We start from the raw sequence: 19,905 nt of genomic DNA, 5'->3' as shown, positions 1-19,905 counted from the left end.
GTGAACAGTTAGGTTGGAGCATTAGCTGCCTCCAGTAGGTTGATGATTTCCAAATCCATGTCTTCAGACCTGGACGTCTTAACCTGTGTGCTTTGCTGACCTTTTAAACTTAGCGTGTCTAAAAACCATACTTAATAATTCTTTCTTATTCTTTGCCTTTATTCCAAGTCACCTGTTCTCTAGTCTCTGTCTAGTTAATGGTACTCCTTTCTATTTAGTCACTATAGTGAAAACCTATCATCCTTAACTTCTTTTCCCTTTCATGTTTAATCATTTACCTAAACTTACTGGTCTTGACTTTCTAAGGTCACTGATATTTGGTCCTTCTCCGTATCTACTCTAGATGGATTTTATTAGTTTTTGGTCATTTTTTGCCTGGGTGGCTGCTGTGATCACCTAACTCCCTTTTGTTCTGCCAGCCTTGTATCATCTCCCTTTCTACCTCCTCCCCCAAGTCAATCCTGAGGAGGTGTTTTTCTGAAGATTTAAGTACAGGTATGCCATTTTCAATTAGAAGTACTTTAATGGTTTGCTTTTGTCCTCCGGTTGCAACACAAGTTCTGTTCATGATTGAGCTTTTGTCTTCTCTGTCTTCCTTATTATGCCCAGTCTATTCTATGCTACTGCACCCTTCTCCACCCTGCATACTATACCCTAGTGGCCATACCAACTTATTTCCTAACTGGTGTATTGTGTCGCTTCTTCCATATCTTTGTACACTATCCCTTCTCTGCTTAGTATGCCCTTATTTTCTTGATCTGCCTGGCAAACTCGGTTTTTTCTTTTTTTTCCTTTTAATTTCTATTTGAAGATCATGCCTTTCTAATGCTATTTCCTATGTAAATCTGTTTTTAGGTTGTACTCGTGTGCTTATTAGAAAATGCCTATGCTGTTAGATACCTCTTCTATCTAACCTATGGTCCCCTGGTACCTCACCTGTAGTTATTTACTTCCTCTGCTGTGATCTACCTGTTTGGTGCTTACTTTGTTTACATATTTATTAGATTGTGAACCTCCTGTGGGCAAATAATGTATCTTATTTTTCTTATATTCCCTGCATCTAGCTCAATGCAACTCACATTTGGTAAATATTTGTTGATTATCATTGAGTTAGGCTGAAGTTAATTCAATGACTGATAACTATTTAACCTGAAATTACCATTAATTCAAACTAAAATCCCCTAAAACCCAAGTTAGATTAATCTGTAACAGCTCTTTATGTAAATAAAATCTTTTAATAGCCACATAAATGACCTGTATCTAACTAAATTTAAGATAGAGACAGTGAGTTTGTGTTGATGGTTCATCAACTGCTTTATTAAAGTGAGAACACTAAAGAAGTTGGTATTTTGTGGGAGCTACATGACCAGAGTAATTGGATTTGGTGTAGAAGCTGAGGGTCAGTGAATTTCTCTGTGCTTTACCTTGAATTGCTTTCATCCTCTTTCAGGTGGCTGACAATTACTTGTATTGAGAAACAGTTGGACTTTTCTATTAACATGTTTTCTTAAGAATGGGATTCACTCTTATAGAATTTGTGAGCCCACGTGTGATAGAATTTGTGTTGTTTGGTTCTTAACTATAAATCAGTACACCAGAAGAATACATGATTTTGCTTAAAAGGGTAACATTCAGAAAGTTCTTTGTTATTTATATGACAGTGTTATTCTGTGCAAATGGGATATATTAATTTGCTATTGCAAATCATCTTAGACTGTATTTGTGAACAACTCCCTTATAATGGTTGATACCTCTTGGTTACTTTGAGTTTAAAGAGTTATTCATGACATTGAAGGAGTGACATTTCTCTTTGGAAGGGCTTAATTCCTTTAGGCACTTGCCACTGAGCTCTGTAGAATACTGTTATTTTAGTATTTTCTGTACTGGTTGCTCACTCTCCTATAGTTGTTTCCTAAAACCATTCTTGGCCTGTACTTGTACATAAGTAGCTATTTACATAACTGTTTCAACTATTTTTGTTGTGCTTTCCTGGATCCTCTGAAATATCTTTAGGGTGTTATTAAAATTTAGGGTGTTTGAAAGGTTATTTAGTATCTAACCTTGTTATTAAAAACAAGGGCCATTGTATGGGCATTGTCTTTTATCTTTTAAAAGATAGAATTACATTGTTGATTTATTCAGCATTTTTTTAAAAGTTACTTCATAGGGACTTTGGTGAGTTTTCATAGAATTTGGAGATTAGTAAGAGTCAGTTTAGTAAAATTCCCTTATAATGGTTGAGGGTAGTTAATATATGCCAAAGTCTTTAAGGGCTCTCATGTTTCTTAAATCTAGGTCAAAGAACAGGGCCTGGAAATCTTAGCAATGAAATAATGGATGTGAATGAAAGCTGATGTAAAAAGTGTTTCTATCAATATGAGGAAAGAATGTTATCAACAGGAGTTTAAATGCTTGGAGTCTAGAAAGATGAGACCCAATGAGTAGGAAGAGAAGGAAATTACTGAGTACCTTCTGTCTGTTAGATAGTTTCTTTCCCTTCCTTGTTGTACTTTTATTTATAATAATTTGTAGATTCTTTGGATTTTCTATATAAAAAGCATGTTATCTGTCATAGAAGGCATTTTTTTTGGAACTTTAATTTTGTTCTTATATTTTAATCTTATTTTCATCTCTTGTTTTACTTTGCTGGCTAGAAGTACAGTCAAACAGAAGTGTGATAGTGAGCATCCTTATTTGTTTCTCTCATTTTGAAGGAAACGCTTCTAAAGTTTCACTATGAAGAATGATATTTGCTGTAGGTATTGGAAGATATCTTTTATTAGATTGAAGTTCTCTGTTTCTCCTTTGCTATAGAGTTTTAAGAATGGGTGTTGAATTTTGTCACTTTTCTGTTTCTACTTTGTACAGTTTTTCTTTAATAATAGATATATTACGTGGATAGAATTTTCTGATGTTAAACTATTCTCACTTCTGGGATAAGTCCAATTAGTTATGATGAACTTTTTTTTCTATTTTTTAAATGTTACTGATAACTTTGCTAATATTAAAAAAAAAATCTGTGTTCATGAATGAGCTTAGCCTGTGATTGTCCTTTTTCCATGGTAATCATTCAGTTCTGTTTTGGGCATGTTAAATTAGAGGTGTTTGGCAAGTGTCTTACATGATGTTAGAAATTTGGATCTGGAGTACTTAGTAACATGGAAAAGACTGACTATAAATATTTTGATATAATAGTTGAGGAAATACAGCTGGATAATGTTGAATAGGAAGGTATATAGAGTAAGAACAGAAATGAGGATGGAGTACAACATTTTGGGGGTGCATCGATGATGGTAAAGCCAATGATTAGAGGCTTGTTGGAAAGGCAGGTGTGAGAAAGAGGGAGTTCAAAGGAAGGAAAAACTTAGCTCTCAGTTTTTAACTGTGGTGGATAGAAGAGTGATGTGAGGTTAGAGAAAGTGGAAACAGCAAATGTAGTACTCTTTGAAAAAGTATCGTGGTAAAAGGAAGGAGGGGGGACACCAATGAAGGTGGAGGGAAGTTTTTATTTATTTAATTTTTTAAGGGTGGATGAGACTTCATGTTTGTTTTTTTTTTAAAATTAATTAATTTATTTATTTATGGCTGTGTTTTTGGGTCTTCGTTTCTGTGCGAGGGCTTTCTCTAGTTGCGGCGAGCGGGGGCCACTCTTCATCGCGGTGCGCGGGCCTCTCACCATCGCGGCCTCTCCTGTTGCGGAGCACAGGCTCCAGACGCGCAGGCTCAGTAATTGTGGCTCACGGGCCCAGTTGCTCCGCGGCATGTGGGATCTTCCCAGACCAGGGCTCGAACCCGTGTCCCCTGCATTGGCAGGCAGACTCTCAACCACTGCGCCACCAGGGAAGCCCGAGACTTCATGTTTGTAGGTGAAGAGTAAAGCTCTAGTAAAGAAGGATGCAGTGAATATAAAAGGGAAATGTATATTCACCTAAATTTTTGCCAAACAAGATTTCAATGTAATTTTATCTATTCTTCTGTAATCTAGGATTGTATTTGTCTTTCAGTATGTTTCCAAATATGATTTATTTAAACACTCTAATTGGAGAAGGAAATCTATTACTTGGTTAGTTTATTTCTGGCCAGTCAGCCCTCAGGTACTGACGAGAGTCTCAGGGAAAGAGAACATCTAGGGTGGAGAGTGGCTCAAGTAAAGACTAGGTCATTCACCAGCCATAAAAATCACAAAATAATAGTGGCTTAAGCTTACGCAAAGTAGAAGTCTGTTTCTGATCTATAGGGCAGTTTCAATTAGGGAAGCTGAAAAATAGAATTTTTATTTTGCAGGAGCATATGCTTAGCTAAAAATTGATGGCTCTAAGACTAAGGAGGAAGGGGGCAAGATATTGAGAGAAAGGTATCAGTGTCTACACAGTAGAGACAATCTCTTAAATAAAATTCATCTTTTGTGTGAAAGGCAGTATTTGCATAGTTTAAGAAGTCAAAATGCACATGTTTGTACCTAGGCTCTCTACTTACTAGCTCTGTGACCCTGAGCAAATTCCTTTTTCTCTTTGTGCTTTAGTGTTTTCCTAATAAGATGGAGAACAGTGTTAAATATAAGGTGCCTCATAAATTGGTATGAGGATTAAATAAGATAATCTAAGTAGTTGACTAAGTCAGTGCCTGGTATATCTAACCCAACAACAATTATTAGTTTTGTCATTTGCCTTTGATATTCAAGGATCAAGGGTGTGTGGAAGGAAAAAACAAAAACAAAACAAAACGAGACAACAACAACAACTAAAAAAACCCCAAACCTGATATTACTTATGGGATATCAAAAAGTGATTTAACTATTACACATAGGATATAATTGAAAAAGTAATTTCAAATCTCATGAGAACCTGTAGATTTAAGATTAGATTTTTTTTTGGAAGCCTTGGATGGTACCCAGAGTTAGCCAAACTGCAAAGTTTGAGGGCACAGTCCTCCACAAGACCACCCTTACTTCGGATACCACCTGAAATTTCAGGGGACTCCCAAAGCCACCCTCAGGTTTGATAATTTGCTAAGACTCACAAAACTCACTGAAAGTTATTACACTCATGAAAGGATTATAGATTACAGAGAAAGGATGGAGTTTAAAATCAGCCAAGGGAAAGAAGCACATAGGATAAATTCCAGGAAGGTTCCAAATGTGGAGCTTTTGGTGTCCTCTTCTTGTAAAGTCAGGACATTACTCTCCCAGCATCAATGTGTGACAGTATGTGTTGCCACCCACCTAAGCTCACGTGAGCTTTGGCGTCCAGAGTTTTCAAGGCATGATTAATTGATTTCCCACGTAGTTGAACTCAGTCTCCATGTTGGCTCATACTTTGTGACCCAGAACTCTTACCCTAAGTTGTATTGTTGGATTTTTTTAGCATGGCCAGCCCCCACCCTCGGACTATTGGATGTGGCCAACCCCATCCTAAAATCTGGTGTGGGCAGCATCCACCATAAACAAGGACACTTCTATGAAGTTTGACAGATTACCTCCCAAAAGCTGAGGACAAGGCCAGACTTCTCTTTGGGCAAGGCCAAATTCTTTACTACATAGAAAGATATAAGGCGCTGAAGAAAAGCAAGAGACATTTGCAAATGGAAGTTCAACATGATTATCTGTTGAAGATATCAAAGTTAAAAAAAAATCTTAAAAACACATAAGTAAAAGAAAGATCATTCAGGTGAAAATAAACATCCAGAACATTTGATCCAGCTGGTGTAATTTAAAATCTAGAAATTTGGGCACTAAAGCAAAATTCGAGGAGCTCCTTGAAAAGAGATCAAAATGAAAATAAAAATTTGAGATATATAGGGGAAAAAACTAGAAAGAAAACTCATGGTGCTACTAAATGATTATTGTGGAAAGATGTTCTTAAGGAAGAAAGGAAAAGCAGGAATAAAGTGCATTCTTTGTTAAGTTGTGGGGATTGCTGCATTCACTTGTATTTTGAAACAAAGAGATTGGAGGATTTGATATAATTAATGGTTTATGTTTGTATAGAAAATTACAATTTATTAAACACTTGCACTTACCTTGGATAAGTGTAGCCAAGTGTATTAGGATAGTATTATTTGTTTTCCTATTTTTATTGAAGAAAGTACTGATGTTAGAGGTTTTCGAGTGATTTGTGCCAGGTTGCTGAGTGAGTTTGGGGCAGAGATGGAACTGGAATCCTTGTCTCCTGACTTTTTGCTTAAGTACTTCTACTTCAAGTACTTTTTTCCCAACTACAAAATGATTCTTCTTGGATCTGTTCTCTAGGCCTAGGCACAATGTTTTCTGTTGGTAAGGAGGGGGAAGGGGATTGGAAGGCGATTGGGTGGTACCTGCCTGTATTTACCTTGGTTATCTTATCTAAGACTTTATTCAGCACCTGTCTGCTGCTGATGCCCTCATCTGCCTGAGTCTCCTGAACAGATCAGCCCAGAATTACCCTTGGATGCACACTGGGGCCAACCTTGGCTCCTCTCTGCCATACTTTTTTTATATCCAGTCTGTCTGCAGGCCCTATGGACTTTTTCTTGCTACCCAAATGACCTTGTTTGTCCCTGACTCTCTGGCTCTGCTGTGATTCCTCCTCTTATCTCTGTTTTCCTCATTAGCCCCTTTTCACAGCAAGGTATCCAATTTTCTTTTTCTCTAAACATTTAACATTTTATTTTAAATACTAGGCTGTGAATTGTTTTTTTTCTCTCTTGATATACAGTTCTGTGATTTTCAGCACATGTTCACATTTGTGTAACCACTGAAATAGGATATATAACAATGCTATAATCCAGGAAAACTGTCCTGTATTTATTCCCTTATAGTTAACCTCTCCCCTTATCCATAACTTGTGTCATCCACTAATATAGTCATCATTCCTCTATTTTTGTCTTTTTGAGAATGTCAAGTAAAAGGAATCATATAGAATGTAACTTTTGAGACTGTCTCCTTTCACTGACATAATACCTTTGAAATGCATTCAAGTTGTGTGTACAAATGGTTTCTTTTTATTGCTGAGTAGTATTCCCATAGTGTGGCTATACCACAGTATAAAGTGGTTTGTTTAACCATTTACTTGTTGAAAGACATAAGGGTTGCTTCCAGTTATTGCCTGTTATGAGTAAAGTTGCTATAAACATTTTTGTATAGGATCCACCCCCCAATTTTTGAAATTGTGGTAAAATATGCATAACATAAAATTTACCATCTTAACTATTTTTACATGTACAGTGCAGTGGTATTAAATACATTCATATTGTTGTGCAACCGTCACTACTATCCATCTCCAGAACTCTTTTCATCTTGCTAAACTGAAACTCTATACCCATTAAACAGTAACTTCCTATTTTTTCCTTTCGCCTAGCCTCTTGCAACCACCATTCTACTTTCTGTCTCTATGATTTTGACTACCCTAAGAATCTCATATAATTGGAGTCATATAGTATTTGTCTTTTTGTAACTGGCTTGCGTATAAGTTTTTGTGTGAACATAAGCCTTAATTTCTCTGGGATAAATGTCCAGGGCAATTGCAGGATTCTGTGATAGTTACATGTTTAGTTTTTAAAGAAACTGCTAAAGTTTTCCAAAGTGGCTGTACTGTTTTACAATCTCACCAGCAATGTTGTAAGTCCAGAGTTTGAATTCAGTTTCTGGAGAGGTAACTTTGGTGACCCCCTTAGAGTAGTCATCATTGGATGATTTGGAAAATAGTAACTACCACTCCTATATTCATTCATGTGGATTGGGGTGGAGGTAGAGAAAAGATTCAGGGCTGGGTAGAAACCCAGCAGGTATCTACTGCAGTAGCGGTTTCCAAACCTGTATGCACACCAGAATCATCAGAGGAGCTCTTAATAATACAAATTCATGGGTCTCATACAGACCTGCTAAATTGGAATCTGTATTTTTAACAAGGGCTCAAGAGAATTTTAAGTGGTCATCCTCACATCAGTTGGACCATTGTGTTACAAGATCTATGGAACTTCCAAAATTTTAGAAGTGTATGATGTATATTTAACAAATAAAAAATTTCCCATCCTCTTATCTTTTCTGCTTCTCTCTCTTTCTTTGACCCTATGTTTATATTTTGTCCCCTCTTCACGTCAGTTTATGAAATGCTCTTATTTATTTATTTACTTAAGCTTTTTTCTTTATTTTTAATTGAAGTGTAGTTGACTTACAATGTTGTATTAGTTTCTGGTGTACAGCAAAGTGATTCACTTATACATATATATATTCTTTTTCATATTCTTTTCCATTATGGTTTATTATAGGATATTGAATATAGTTCCCTGTGCTATACTGTAGGACCTTGTTGTTTATTATTTGGTCCCCTCTTGATACTTACTTCTATTTTTTATTTTCTCTCCCCGATCTAGTTTTTCACTGGTCTCTCTTTTCTCTCTCTCTCTCTTTTTTTTCCTCATGTGTCTACTAATAAGTTATTGATTGCTATTTTCTGTTTTCACTTGGCCCTTAAATTGTAACTTTCTAGGTTCCCTTTTTCTCCACTTTGTGAGGTGGTTGCTCTTCAGCATCTAGAGCTCATTTTATTTCTCATACTAAGATATATTTATCCTCTTCTTCAGGCAGGTAGATCCAAGTCTCTCTCACGGATCATTCTTTTTAATGGCAGGAGTAGAAAACAACTATCAGGGTTTGGTGGAGGAAACTTTAAGTTTTATGTTTATTTTTCTCCTTTTCTTATAGGGAAGAAGAAGAACGTTTGAGAAATAAAATTCGAGCTGATCATGAGAAGGCCTTGGAAGAAGCAAAAGAAAAATTAAAAAAGTCAAGAGAGGAAATCCGAGCAGAAATACAGACAGAGAAAAATAAGGTAGTCCAAGAAATGAAGACAAAAGAGAAAAAGCCAGTGCCAGCAGCTCCTATACCAAACCTTATAGGAACACATGGTGGAGACCCAGAAGATAATGACCTAAGAGAGAAAAGGGAAAAAATTAAAGAGGTAATTATCTGAGATTTGTGATATGGGGTGGTTATGGATATGGATATGTGTTTGACTAGATTTAAATGATCTGTGTATCTATCTGTCTGTCTGTCTATCTATCTATCTATCTATCTGTCTGTCTATCTATTTATCTATCGGGCTGGCCAAAGGTTCCTTTGGTTTTTAAGTAAAAAAAAAAGACACATTTTTCATTTTCACCAAGAACTTTATTGAACAGTGTATTCACCGTTTTGTTCCACTACCTTCTGCCATTTTTCAGGCAACTTCATAATTCCATCTTCCCAAAACTTTTTATCTTTTTGAGCAAAGAACTATTCCAGGTACCTTTTACAGTCTTACGGGGAATTGAAATTTCTTCCATTAAGAGAATTGTGCAAAGACTTAAGTAAATGGAAATCGGAAGGTGCAATGTCTGGTGAATACGGCGGATGAATAGAACTTCCCAGCCAAGCTGTAACAGTTTTTGCCTGGTCATCAAAGAAGCATGTGGTCTTGGGTTATCCTGATTGAAGACTATGCATTTTCTGTTGACTAATTCTGGATGCTTTTCGTCGAGTGCTGCTTTCAGTTGGTCAAATTGGGAGCAGTACTTGTTGGAATTAATCGTTTGGTTTTCCGGAAGGAGCTCATAATAGAGGACTCCCTTCCAATCCCACCATATACACAGCATCACCTTCTTTGGATGAAGACCGGCCTTTGGTGTGGTTGGTGGTGGTTCAGTTCACTTGCCCCACAATCTCTTCTGTTTCACATTGTTGTACAGTATCCACTTTTCATCGCCCATCACAGTTTGTTTTCAAAACAGAACATTTTCATCATGTTTAAGTAGAGAATTACTATGTGGAAATATGGTCAAGAAGTTTTTTTTTTGCTTAACTTATGTGGAACCCAGACATCAAAGCGATGAACATAACCAAGCTGGTGCAAATGATTTTCAATGCTTGATTTGGATATTTCGAGTATGTCGGCTATCTCCTGCGTGGTATAACATTGATTGTTCTCAATTAATGTCTCGATTTGATTGCCATTAACTTCAACTGGTCCACCCGACCGTGGAGCATCGTCCAGTGAGAGATCTCCAACATGAAACTTCACAAACCACTTTTGACATGTTTGATCAGTCACAGCACCTTCTCCATACACTGCACAAATCTTTTTCTTGTGTTTCAGTTGCGTTTTTACTTTTCTTGAAATAATAAAGCATAATATGCCAAAAATGTTGCTTTATTTCTTCCATCTTCAATATTAAAATGGCTGCACAAAAATTCACCAGTTTTTTTTTTTTTTTTTTAAAGCACACTGACATGAGAGCTGTCACCATACAATCTAATAAAATTGTTTGGAATGAAGTTAAAGACAACTAAGCGCTACTAGAGCCATCTTACAGAAAAAACTGAACGAATCTTTTGGCCACCCAACCCAATATCTATCTGTATTTGTACCATCTATGGTGTCATATTTTGATCTTGTTTGTTTTGAGGTCAAAATTGTAGTTCAGTTTGCAAGTTGGCAGTAAGAGCTAAAACTCTCTTAATATCGATTATAATTATAGAATACTTAAAATTTTTGATATAATGTTGTTTGGATAGTTACATTACTCACCCTGTGTTCAGAGATCTTTTGATGTTCAGTATTTTATAAATAATGTAGAATAGATCCATAACAATTTATCATTTAATAAGAAATTTCTTAAGTGTTTAGTTACTAGGAACTCTGCTAGATATTATGTAAATCTTCTCATAAACATGTTTCTGAAGAGTTAACATTATGTCTGCCATCTTTCAAGGAACGTGTTGTGATACCGTACTGCAGATTAAGAACACATCCTTCCAAAGAGTCTCAGTGGATTGAAGAGTAGGGAAGGATTGATTTCAACATTTTTGAAATTTCTTTTGGTCTCAGAAGTCTGTCAATTTGTTATTCTAGGAGTTATTTGGAGGTAAAGAGAATACCAGAGGGAGAGGAAATCTAGTGAATATTTTAGTAGAACTTTGTTAATTAGAACTCCTGCTAATTCTGGGTGGAGTTTGTAGTTGTACTGCTTATGAAGAAAAAGACTTTGTTAGAGTGTAATAGCATCAACAATATTTCAAATCTATTGTTCATCATAAAATAAGACAATAAGTTTAGTTCAAATAGATATCTATTTGGATATATTCTAGTAATGAATATGGAAGATTTGCAGGTATTTTAAGCGTGGCCTTATGAATTGGTATAAAATATGTCCTCTGATTTACCTCACCTTTGGATTCTATGTTTTATACTCAGGCTGCTTGAGGCACTTTCTTTGGACAGTGTTGAGGACTTTGATACATTTCTTTTCAGATGCCTGACCTTTTTTTTAGATGTCATTAGAATTTATTGAAATACTGTCTGATGTACATAATAATTCAGATAGGTAACAGTGTGTGTTGAGAGGACCCAAGACCACCCACAGGCTCAGTGATTCACTGGTAGTACTCAAAGAACTTAGCAAAACTGTTGCCTTCATGGTTTTGGTGTATTCAGCTGAAAACATACAGATTAAAATCAATAGAAAAGACACATAGGACAAAGTCCAGTAGAGACCAGGTACAAACTCCTAGTTGTCCTCTCCCAGTGGAGTGATACGGACAGCGCTTAATTCTTCCAGAAATAATTTGTGGCAATGTGCACGATGTATTGCCAACCGGGGAAGTTCACCCGAGCCTTGGTGTCCAGATTTTTTTCAAGAGTTCATTATGTAGGGTTGGCTAATCTTAGTTCTTCAGCCCCTCCAGAGGTCATGCTGATACCGTGTGGTTCAAGGTCCCCACCATAAATCACGTTTTAGCATAACTATCTGACATGGCCCAAGGCTTCACGTAAACAAAGATACTCTTAACAGGCAGGATAATAAACGTTTAGAGGTTACTTTCCAGGAGCGTGGTACAGGCCAGACCTTTTTTGAGGATGTGCAGGGTTTGGACAACCAGACCTGCTAAGTGAATCCTGTAGAGCATACCATATTATCCAGGGTTCTTGTAAATTAACATACAACATATTAAGAATCCCTGTGTAGGCTCCTGTTAAACATTATGGTTACTGACTTAGTAAGCAGAGAAAGTTGGGATCTAAGCCTGCAGGGGAAGAAGCTAACAGGAGGCAAGGTGATGTGAATACCTGCAGAATATCTGAAAGTTTCAAGAATTAGAAACACCATTTACCTCTGAAGGCAGGGGTATAAAATAGAGCTGGAAAAGGATTATTTGAAAGTTTTTAAAGGAGCTCTTAAACCTTAGATCCCTAGTTCTCTAGCCTAAGCATCCTAGCTGCTGTCCTCCCTTCCCCAAAAGAAGACCAAAAGTTTACTTTTGGATGGATGAATTAGGGAAGATCTAGATTTTGGGAATACCAAGTATGGCTGAGGGGAAAGGGCAGAGGTCATTCTAAAAAGTGAAGTGGCCATAAAAAGAAGAGAAATGAAATTGAGTTATTTGTAGTGAGGTGGATGGACCTAGAGCCTGTCATACAGAGTGAGGTAAGTCAGAAAGAGAAAAACAGATACCGTATGCTAACACATATATATGGAATTAAAAAAAAAAAAAAAAGTCATGAAGAACCTAGGGGCAAGACGGGAATAAAGACACAGACCTACTAGAGAATGGAACTTGAGGCTACGGGGAGGGGGAAGGGTAAGCTGGGACAAAGTGAGAGAGTGGCATGGACATATATACACTGCCAAAGGTAAAATAGATAGCTAGTGGGAAGCAGCTGCATAGCACAGGGAGATGAGCTCGGTGCTTTGTGACCACCTAGAGGGGTGGGATAGGGAGGGTGGGAGGGAGGGAGACGCAAGAGGGAAGAGATATGGGGACATATGTATATGTATAACTGATTAACTTTGTTATAAAGCAGAAACTAACACACCATTGTAAAGCAATTATACTCCAATAAAGATGTTTAAAAAAAAAAAAAGCGAGTGGTAGGGTTGGAGGGAATTAAGTGAAAAATGGATTCTGAATATTGAGACAACTTTATCCTGCTCAACTCTTCGAATTCTGGCAGCCAGGTTTATTTTCAATAAGCAGGAAAATGAAGGACTTCTCTCTGGGGAGACTTGACTGGCCCAAGAGGAAAGACCTAATCTATTCCTCAGTGAAACACCCCTGGGTTTCACCTGAGCTCCCTAAGATGAGGCTCAATCAATAAGTCTTGCCTCTTCACTGACAGCCTTTGATTATCTTGTAAGTGCTTCACTCATATGTGAAGAGAAAACCATGGATCACTAGACATGTAAGGAAAGTTTCTCACATGAGTCAAATGGAAGAAAGGAATTTAGAGGATACAGAAACCATACAGGGAGCAGAATACATATATCAAAAAAGAATTAATATCTTTAGGATGCCAAAAAATTAAATTCATGAAATGAGAATAAGTTATAAAAAGGAACATTTACAGAATAAGAAAGTTCTTGGAAATTAAAGATATTGATACATTAAAAAATTCAGTAAAAGAGTTGGAAGGTAAAATTGAGCAAATCTCTTGGAAGGACAAAAGATTAAGAAAACAAGAAAAATGATAAGATCAATCTGGAACATCTAACAAGTGATTAATTAGGAGTTTTGGGAAAGGAACAGGGAAAATAGAGGGGAAGAAGTCAAAGAAACAATTCAAAGCTTCCTACTGAAATTTTAGAAAGAGAGGCATAAAAAACAGATCCTAAAAGTTTACAGAGAAAAAAATAGTTTCACCCAAAAGATTTGGATTGTACATAATGGCACATTAGATTCCTCAACAATAATATTAGAAATTGGAAGAGAATGGAGCTAAGGCTTAGGAAGAATTATATATTCAGCCAAATTATGAATCAAATCTGAGGGTAAAGATATTTTTAGATGTTTTCTCAGATTGCTACTGGAAAGTATGCTTCAGCATAAAAATAGGAAGATAAGCGATTTTGGAAACAGGATCTGTCACTAGAGAGAGGAAGGTCAGTCTCAGGATTGTGAAAAAGGGGGATCAGCAGGATGATGGCTGTGCTTCAGGTTGAGAGAATGGAAGTCCAGGTTGGAGTTAGGAGGATAGAGAGCCTCAGGAAGGATTTATCAGGGAATAAGATGGAACTGATGGTTTATCTGACGTGTTTAATTATATTGAGACAAGTTTTGAAACTCAAGTATAATTTGGAAGTAAATTAATAATTGTTACATTTAAAACTACATCAACAAAAATACCCACCAGACTTCAGACCAGTAGTTAACAGCAAGGAAAACAAAAGTTGAACAAAATAATATAGTAATTGTAAGAAAAACATGTTGCTAACTACATTGGAAGGATGTGAGCCAGGGAATATATGTGGGGAAGTTTTATGTGGAGGTGAGCTGATAGTGTATACGAAAGCTAAATTATCTTAACTATAGGGGAATATAGTAAATAGCTAAAACTTTTTTTAAAATCAAGAAATAGCACTAAAACATGTACTTAGAAATACAGTGGTAAATAGAAAAACAGGTGAAAGAATTTAAGTAATTGGCTCAGGAAAGTGGAAGGAAAGGAAAGTGGGGAAGATAGGACAGGCTATTAGATTTTTTAAAAATTCAACTTTATTGAGACATAATTTATGTACAATAAAATGTATTTATTTTAAGAGTATAGCTTGATGAGTTTTGACAGATGTATATACTTGTGTAACAACAGTGGTGATCAAGCTGTGAATAGGTCTGTAATCTCAAAAATGGTTTATTTGTGCCCCTCTTCAGTCAGTCTACCCCATTCCTTGGCCCCAGGCAACTGCTGGTCCGCTTTTTTTTTTTTTTTTTAATTTTATTTATTTGTTTATTTATTTATGGCTGTGTTGGGTCTTCGTTTCTGTGCAAGGGCTTTCTCCAGTCGCGGCAAGTGGGGGCCACTCTTTATGGCGGTGCGCGGGCCTCTCACTATCGCGGCCTCTCTTGTTGCGGAGCACAGGCTCCAGACGCGCAGGCTCAGTAATTGTGGCTCACGGGCCTAAGTTGCTCCGCGGCATGTGGGATCCTCCCAGGCCAGGGCTCGAACCCGTGTCCTCCGCATTGGCAGGCAGATTCTCAACCACTGCGCCACCAGGGAAGCCCTGCTGGTCCGCTTTTAATCATTATAGATTAGATTTGTCTTTTCTAGAGTTTCAGTGAAATGGAATCATAAGGTATGTGATATTTTGTTTCTGGGCTTTGGCTCAGCATGTTTTTGAGATTCATCTATGTATATTGCAATAAAGGTAATTTTATTTTCTTCGTAGTATTCCATTGTATGGCTATACTATGATTTGTTTTATTCATTCACCTGTTGAACATTTGTTCAACCTTTGGTCCAGTTTTTGGCTATTATGAATAAAGTTGCTATGTACATTTGTGTACAAGTCTTTTTGTGGGCATATGTTTTAGTTTTAGTTTTGACATTTCAGTCTGTGATCTGTTGTGAGTTAATTTTTTTTGTTTATTGTGTGAAGTAAAGGTTGTGCTTCATTTTCTCCCCATAGGGCTTTTTAGTGTTCCAGCATTATTTGTTGAAAAGATTATCCTTTCTTGATTGAATTACCTTGGCACTTTTGTTCAAAATCAATTGACACAATCAACAGATGTTGAGTCTCTTTCTGGACTCATATCTATTTCATTAATCTATATTCCTGTCCTTCATGAGAATATGACACTGTGTTGATTAACTTTTATAGTTAAGTTTTGAAATTAGGTAAGTCCTCCAACTTTGTTCTTTTAAAAATAGTTTTGGCCATTCTAAGTCCTTTGCCTTTATTGAATTAGCTTTTCTGTGAAAATAAAAGGTTGCTGGGATTTTGATTGGGATTTCATTGAATCTGTAGATGATTTGGGAAGAATTGTCATCTTAACAGTATTGACTTTTTCATTCCCTGAGCATATCTGTCCACTTATTTAGGTTTTCTTTAATTTCTCTCAGCAGTGTTTTGTAATTCTTAGTGTATAGTTCTTGCACATGTTCTATTTCATGTTTTTTGATGCTAGTATAAACGGAATTGTTTTTGAATTTCCATTTCTGTTCATTACTAGCATATAGAAATATAATTTATTTTAGTTTGCTGAACTTGTATCTTATTTACTGAAGTCATCTTCTAGTTTTAGTGGCTTTTTATTTTAAGATTGCTTAGGATTTTCCTTGTACATAGTCATGTCATCTGTGAATAGAGGTACTTTTCCTTTTTCCTTTTTGATTTTTATGCCTATTATTTCTTCTTATTGCCATGGCTAGGACTTTCAGTACATTGTTGAAAAGAAGTGGTGAGAATAGATGTACTTGATTTGTTCTCAACTTTAGGAGTAGGGTCTTCTACCATTAAGTATGATGTTAGCTGTAGGTTTTTTTGAAGATGCCCTTAATTAAGTTGAGGCTGTTGCCTTGTAGTTGTAGTTTACTGAAAGTTTTTTTCATGAATTGGTGTTGAATTTTGTCAAATGTTTTCTCTACATCTAAAAAGATGATTGTATGATTTTTTTCTTTTTATTCTGTTAACATGGTGAATTATAGTGATGGGTTTTTGAATGTTAAATTAGACTTATATTCCTGGGTTAAACTGCACTTGGTCATTGTGTAGTATCCTCTTTATATATTATTACTTTTTGTTAAGGAATTGTTAAGGAATTTTGCATCTGTGCTTTTGAGATATATTGGTTTTTAATTCCCTTGTAATGTCTTTGCCTAGTTTTGGTGTCTGAGTAATGCTGGCTGCAAAAAACAAGTTGATAAATGTTTTAATGAATATTATATTTGATATACCACAGGCTACTATTACATAATTCAACTAATATATAATTAAATACTCTGCTATTGTGTAACTTAGTACTCCCTGGCTTGTAAGAAACTCAGTTCAAACTAATTGATATAAAAATATTTTTTAGCTTAGGGGCTCTAAAGTAGAGCTTCAAGTTTGGCTGAATCCAAGTCTGTAGATGTTATTGTCAATAATATGAATGTCTTTTTCTGTTTTGTTTTGTTATTTAGTTTCTACATGTTGGGAGAGAGTTAAACCCCATTAGCTCCAGGATTATATATTACATAGATCTTGAGATTGCAAAATGAGAGTCCCTCTGTCTGCTGGTGTCTATAACAATATGTATGAAAGGACTTGATAGCCTTTATTTGAGTCACATGTACTCAATCACTTTGTGTAGGTCAGGGGTTGGCAAACTACAGCCTGCTGGCCAAATTCGGACTGCTGCCTATTTTTTAAAAATACAGTTTAATTGGAACCCAGTCATGCTCATTTGTTTATGTATTGTCTAGGGTTGCTTTTATTTTTTAAAAATACAGTTTAATTGGAACCCAGTCCTGCCCATTTGTTTATGTATTGTCTAGGGCTGCTTTTATGCTGCAGCAGCCGAGTTTAGTAGTTGCTATACATACTTATGGACTGCAAAGCCTAAAATATTTACTTTATAGGAAGAGTTTGCTGATCTTTGGTCTAAAGGTTATGGATACTCTAGCCAGGCTGTGTTAATTGGTTGTGGAATCAGAGCCGCTTTTTGACAGCTTTGTCATAATCACAGTGAGGGAAGGAGAGCCGTTTCCAAAAGGATTGGCAGTTCCTAAAAGGAAAGAATGCCAAATAGACACCTTTCTCCCCAATAAAAACAGTTTTTGTATTTCACCTCATTTTTTGTTCTGTTGTGTAGACTAAAGGTAAACATGGTTATGTGTGTTTTCACACTGATACAGGTGTTAATAGAATAATATACTAAAGTAGGAGATACGGGAGAATGTGTAAGGATATAGTAATAGAATCTCTAAATTATGTGAAATATAAAGATAGCAGTCTGTGAAAAATATAAATTGATGGGTTATAATTTTTCCTTTCTCAGATGATGAAACATGCATGGGATAATTACAGGATATATGGATGGGGACATAATGAACTGAGACCCATTGCAAGGAAAGGACACTCCACTAATATATTTGGTAAGTTTACTTTTTCTTTTTTTTTTTTTTGAATTTTATTTTATTTTATTTTTTATACAGCAGGTTCTCATTAGTTACCCATTTTATACACATCAGTGTATATATGTCAATCCCAATCTCCCAATTCATCACACTGCCACCATGCCCCCGCCCCCCCACCACTTTCCCCCCTTGTTGTCCATATGTTTTTTCTCTACATCTGTGTCTCAATTTCTGGCCTGCAAACCAGTTCATCTGTGCCATTTTTCTAGGTTCCACATATATGCGTTAGTATACGGTATTTGTTTTTCTCTTTCTGACTTACTTCACTCTGTGTGGCAGTCTCTAGATCTATTCGTGTCTCTACAAATGACCCAATTTCATTCCTTTTTATGCCTGAGTAATATTCCATTCTATATATGTACCACATCTTCTTTATCCGTTCGTCTGTCAATGGGCATTTAGGTTGCTTCCATGTCCTAGCTGTTGTAAATAGTGCTGCAATGAACATTGGGGTGCACGTGTCTTTTTGAATTATGGTTTTCTCAGGGTATATGCCCAGTAGTGGGATTGCTGGGTCATATGGTAATTCTATTTTTAGTTTTTTAAGGAACCTGCATACTGTTCTCCGTAGTGACTGTATCAATTTGCATTCCAGCCAACAGTTCAAGAGGACTCCCTTTTCTCCACACCCTCTCCAGCATTTGTTGTTTGTAGATTTTCTGATGATGTCCACTCTAACTGGTGTGAGGTGATACCTCATTGTAGTTTTGATTTGCATTTCTCTAATAATTAGTGATGTTGAGCAGCTTTTCATGTGCTTCTTGGCCATCTGCATGTCTTCTTTGGAGAAATGTCTATTTAGGTCTTCTGCCCATTTTTTGATTGGGTTGTTTGTTTTTTAAATATTGAGCTGCATGAGCTGTTTATATATTTTGGAGATTAATCCTTTGTCCATTGATTCATTTGCAAATATTTTCTCCCATTCTGAGGGTTGTCTTTTCATCTTGTTTGTAGTTTCCTTTGCTGTGCAAAAGCTTTGAAGTTTCATTAGATCCCATTTGTTTATTTTTGTTTTTATTTCCATTACTCTAGGAGATGGATCAAAAAACATCTTGCTGTGATTTATGTCAAAGAGTGTTCTTCCTGTGTTTTCCTCTAAGAGTTTTATAGTGTCTGGTCTTACATTTAGATCTCTAATCCATTTTGAGTTTATTTTTGTGTATAGTGTTAGGGAGTGTTCTAATTTGATTCTTTTACATGTAACTGTCCAGTTTTCCCAGCACCACTTATTGAAGAGGCTGTCTTTTCTCCATTGTATATCCTTGCCTCCTTTGTCACAGATTAGTTGACCATAGGTGTGTGGGTTTATCTCTGAGCTTTCTATCCTGTTCCATTGATCTATATTTCTGTTTTTGTGCCAGTACCATATTGTCTTGATTACTGTAGCTTTGTAGTATAGTCTGAAGTCCGGGAGCCTGATTCCTCCAGCTCCGTTTTTTTCCCCTCAAGACTGCTTTGGCTATTCGGGGTCTTTTGTGTCTCCATACAAATTTTAAGATTTTTTGTTCTAGTTCTGTAAAAAAATGCCATTGGTAATTTGATAGGGATTGAACTGAATCTGTAGATTGCTTTGGGTAGTATAGTCATTTTCACAATATTGATTCTTCCAATCCAAGAACATGGTATACCTCTGCATCTGTTTGTATCATCTTTAATTTCTTTCATCAGTGTCTTATAGTTTTCTGCATACAGGTCTTTTGTCTTCCTAGGTAGGTTTATTCCTAGGTATTTTATTCCTTTTGTTGTAATTGTAAATGGGAGCGTTTCCTTAATTTCTCTTTCAGATTTTTCATCATTAGTGTATACAAATGCAAGAGATTTCTGTACATTAATTTTGTATCCTGCAACTTTACCAAATTCATTGATTAGCTCTAGTAGTTTTCTGGTGGCATCTTTAGGATTCTCTGCAAACAGTGACAGTTTTACTTCTTCTTTTCCAATTGTATTCCTTTTATTTCTTTTTCTTCTCTGATTGCTGTGGCTAGGACTTCCAAAACTCTGT

General features: G+C 36.2%; 1 protein-coding gene across 6 annotated transcripts in view; it reads left to right on the top strand.

Moving 5' to 3' along the window:
* Positions 1-19,905, top strand: part of MAN1A2 (mannosidase alpha class 1A member 2) — a 193,353-nt gene that overhangs the window by 43,328 nt on the left and 130,120 nt on the right. For all 6 annotated transcript variants that reach the window (XR_009700363.1, XM_061183625.1, XM_061183624.1 and 3 more), the window contains exons 2-3: positions 8,681-8,936; positions 17,765-17,861. Coding sequence is in view for 5 of the 6 variants with exons in the window: in XM_061183625.1 (XP_061039608.1) it covers positions 8,681-8,936; positions 17,765-17,861 (353 nt within the window). In the remaining variant the exon portion in view is untranslated. The remainder of the gene's footprint in view (positions 1-8,680; positions 8,937-17,764; positions 17,862-19,905) is intronic.

Source organism: Eubalaena glacialis, chromosome 3, assembly GCF_028564815.1.
Source record: "Eubalaena glacialis isolate mEubGla1 chromosome 3, mEubGla1.1.hap2.+ XY, whole genome shotgun sequence".
Taxonomy (NCBI): Eukaryota; Metazoa; Chordata; class Mammalia; order Artiodactyla; family Balaenidae; genus Eubalaena; species Eubalaena glacialis.
This window is presented reverse-complemented; position numbering and strand designations above follow the sequence as displayed.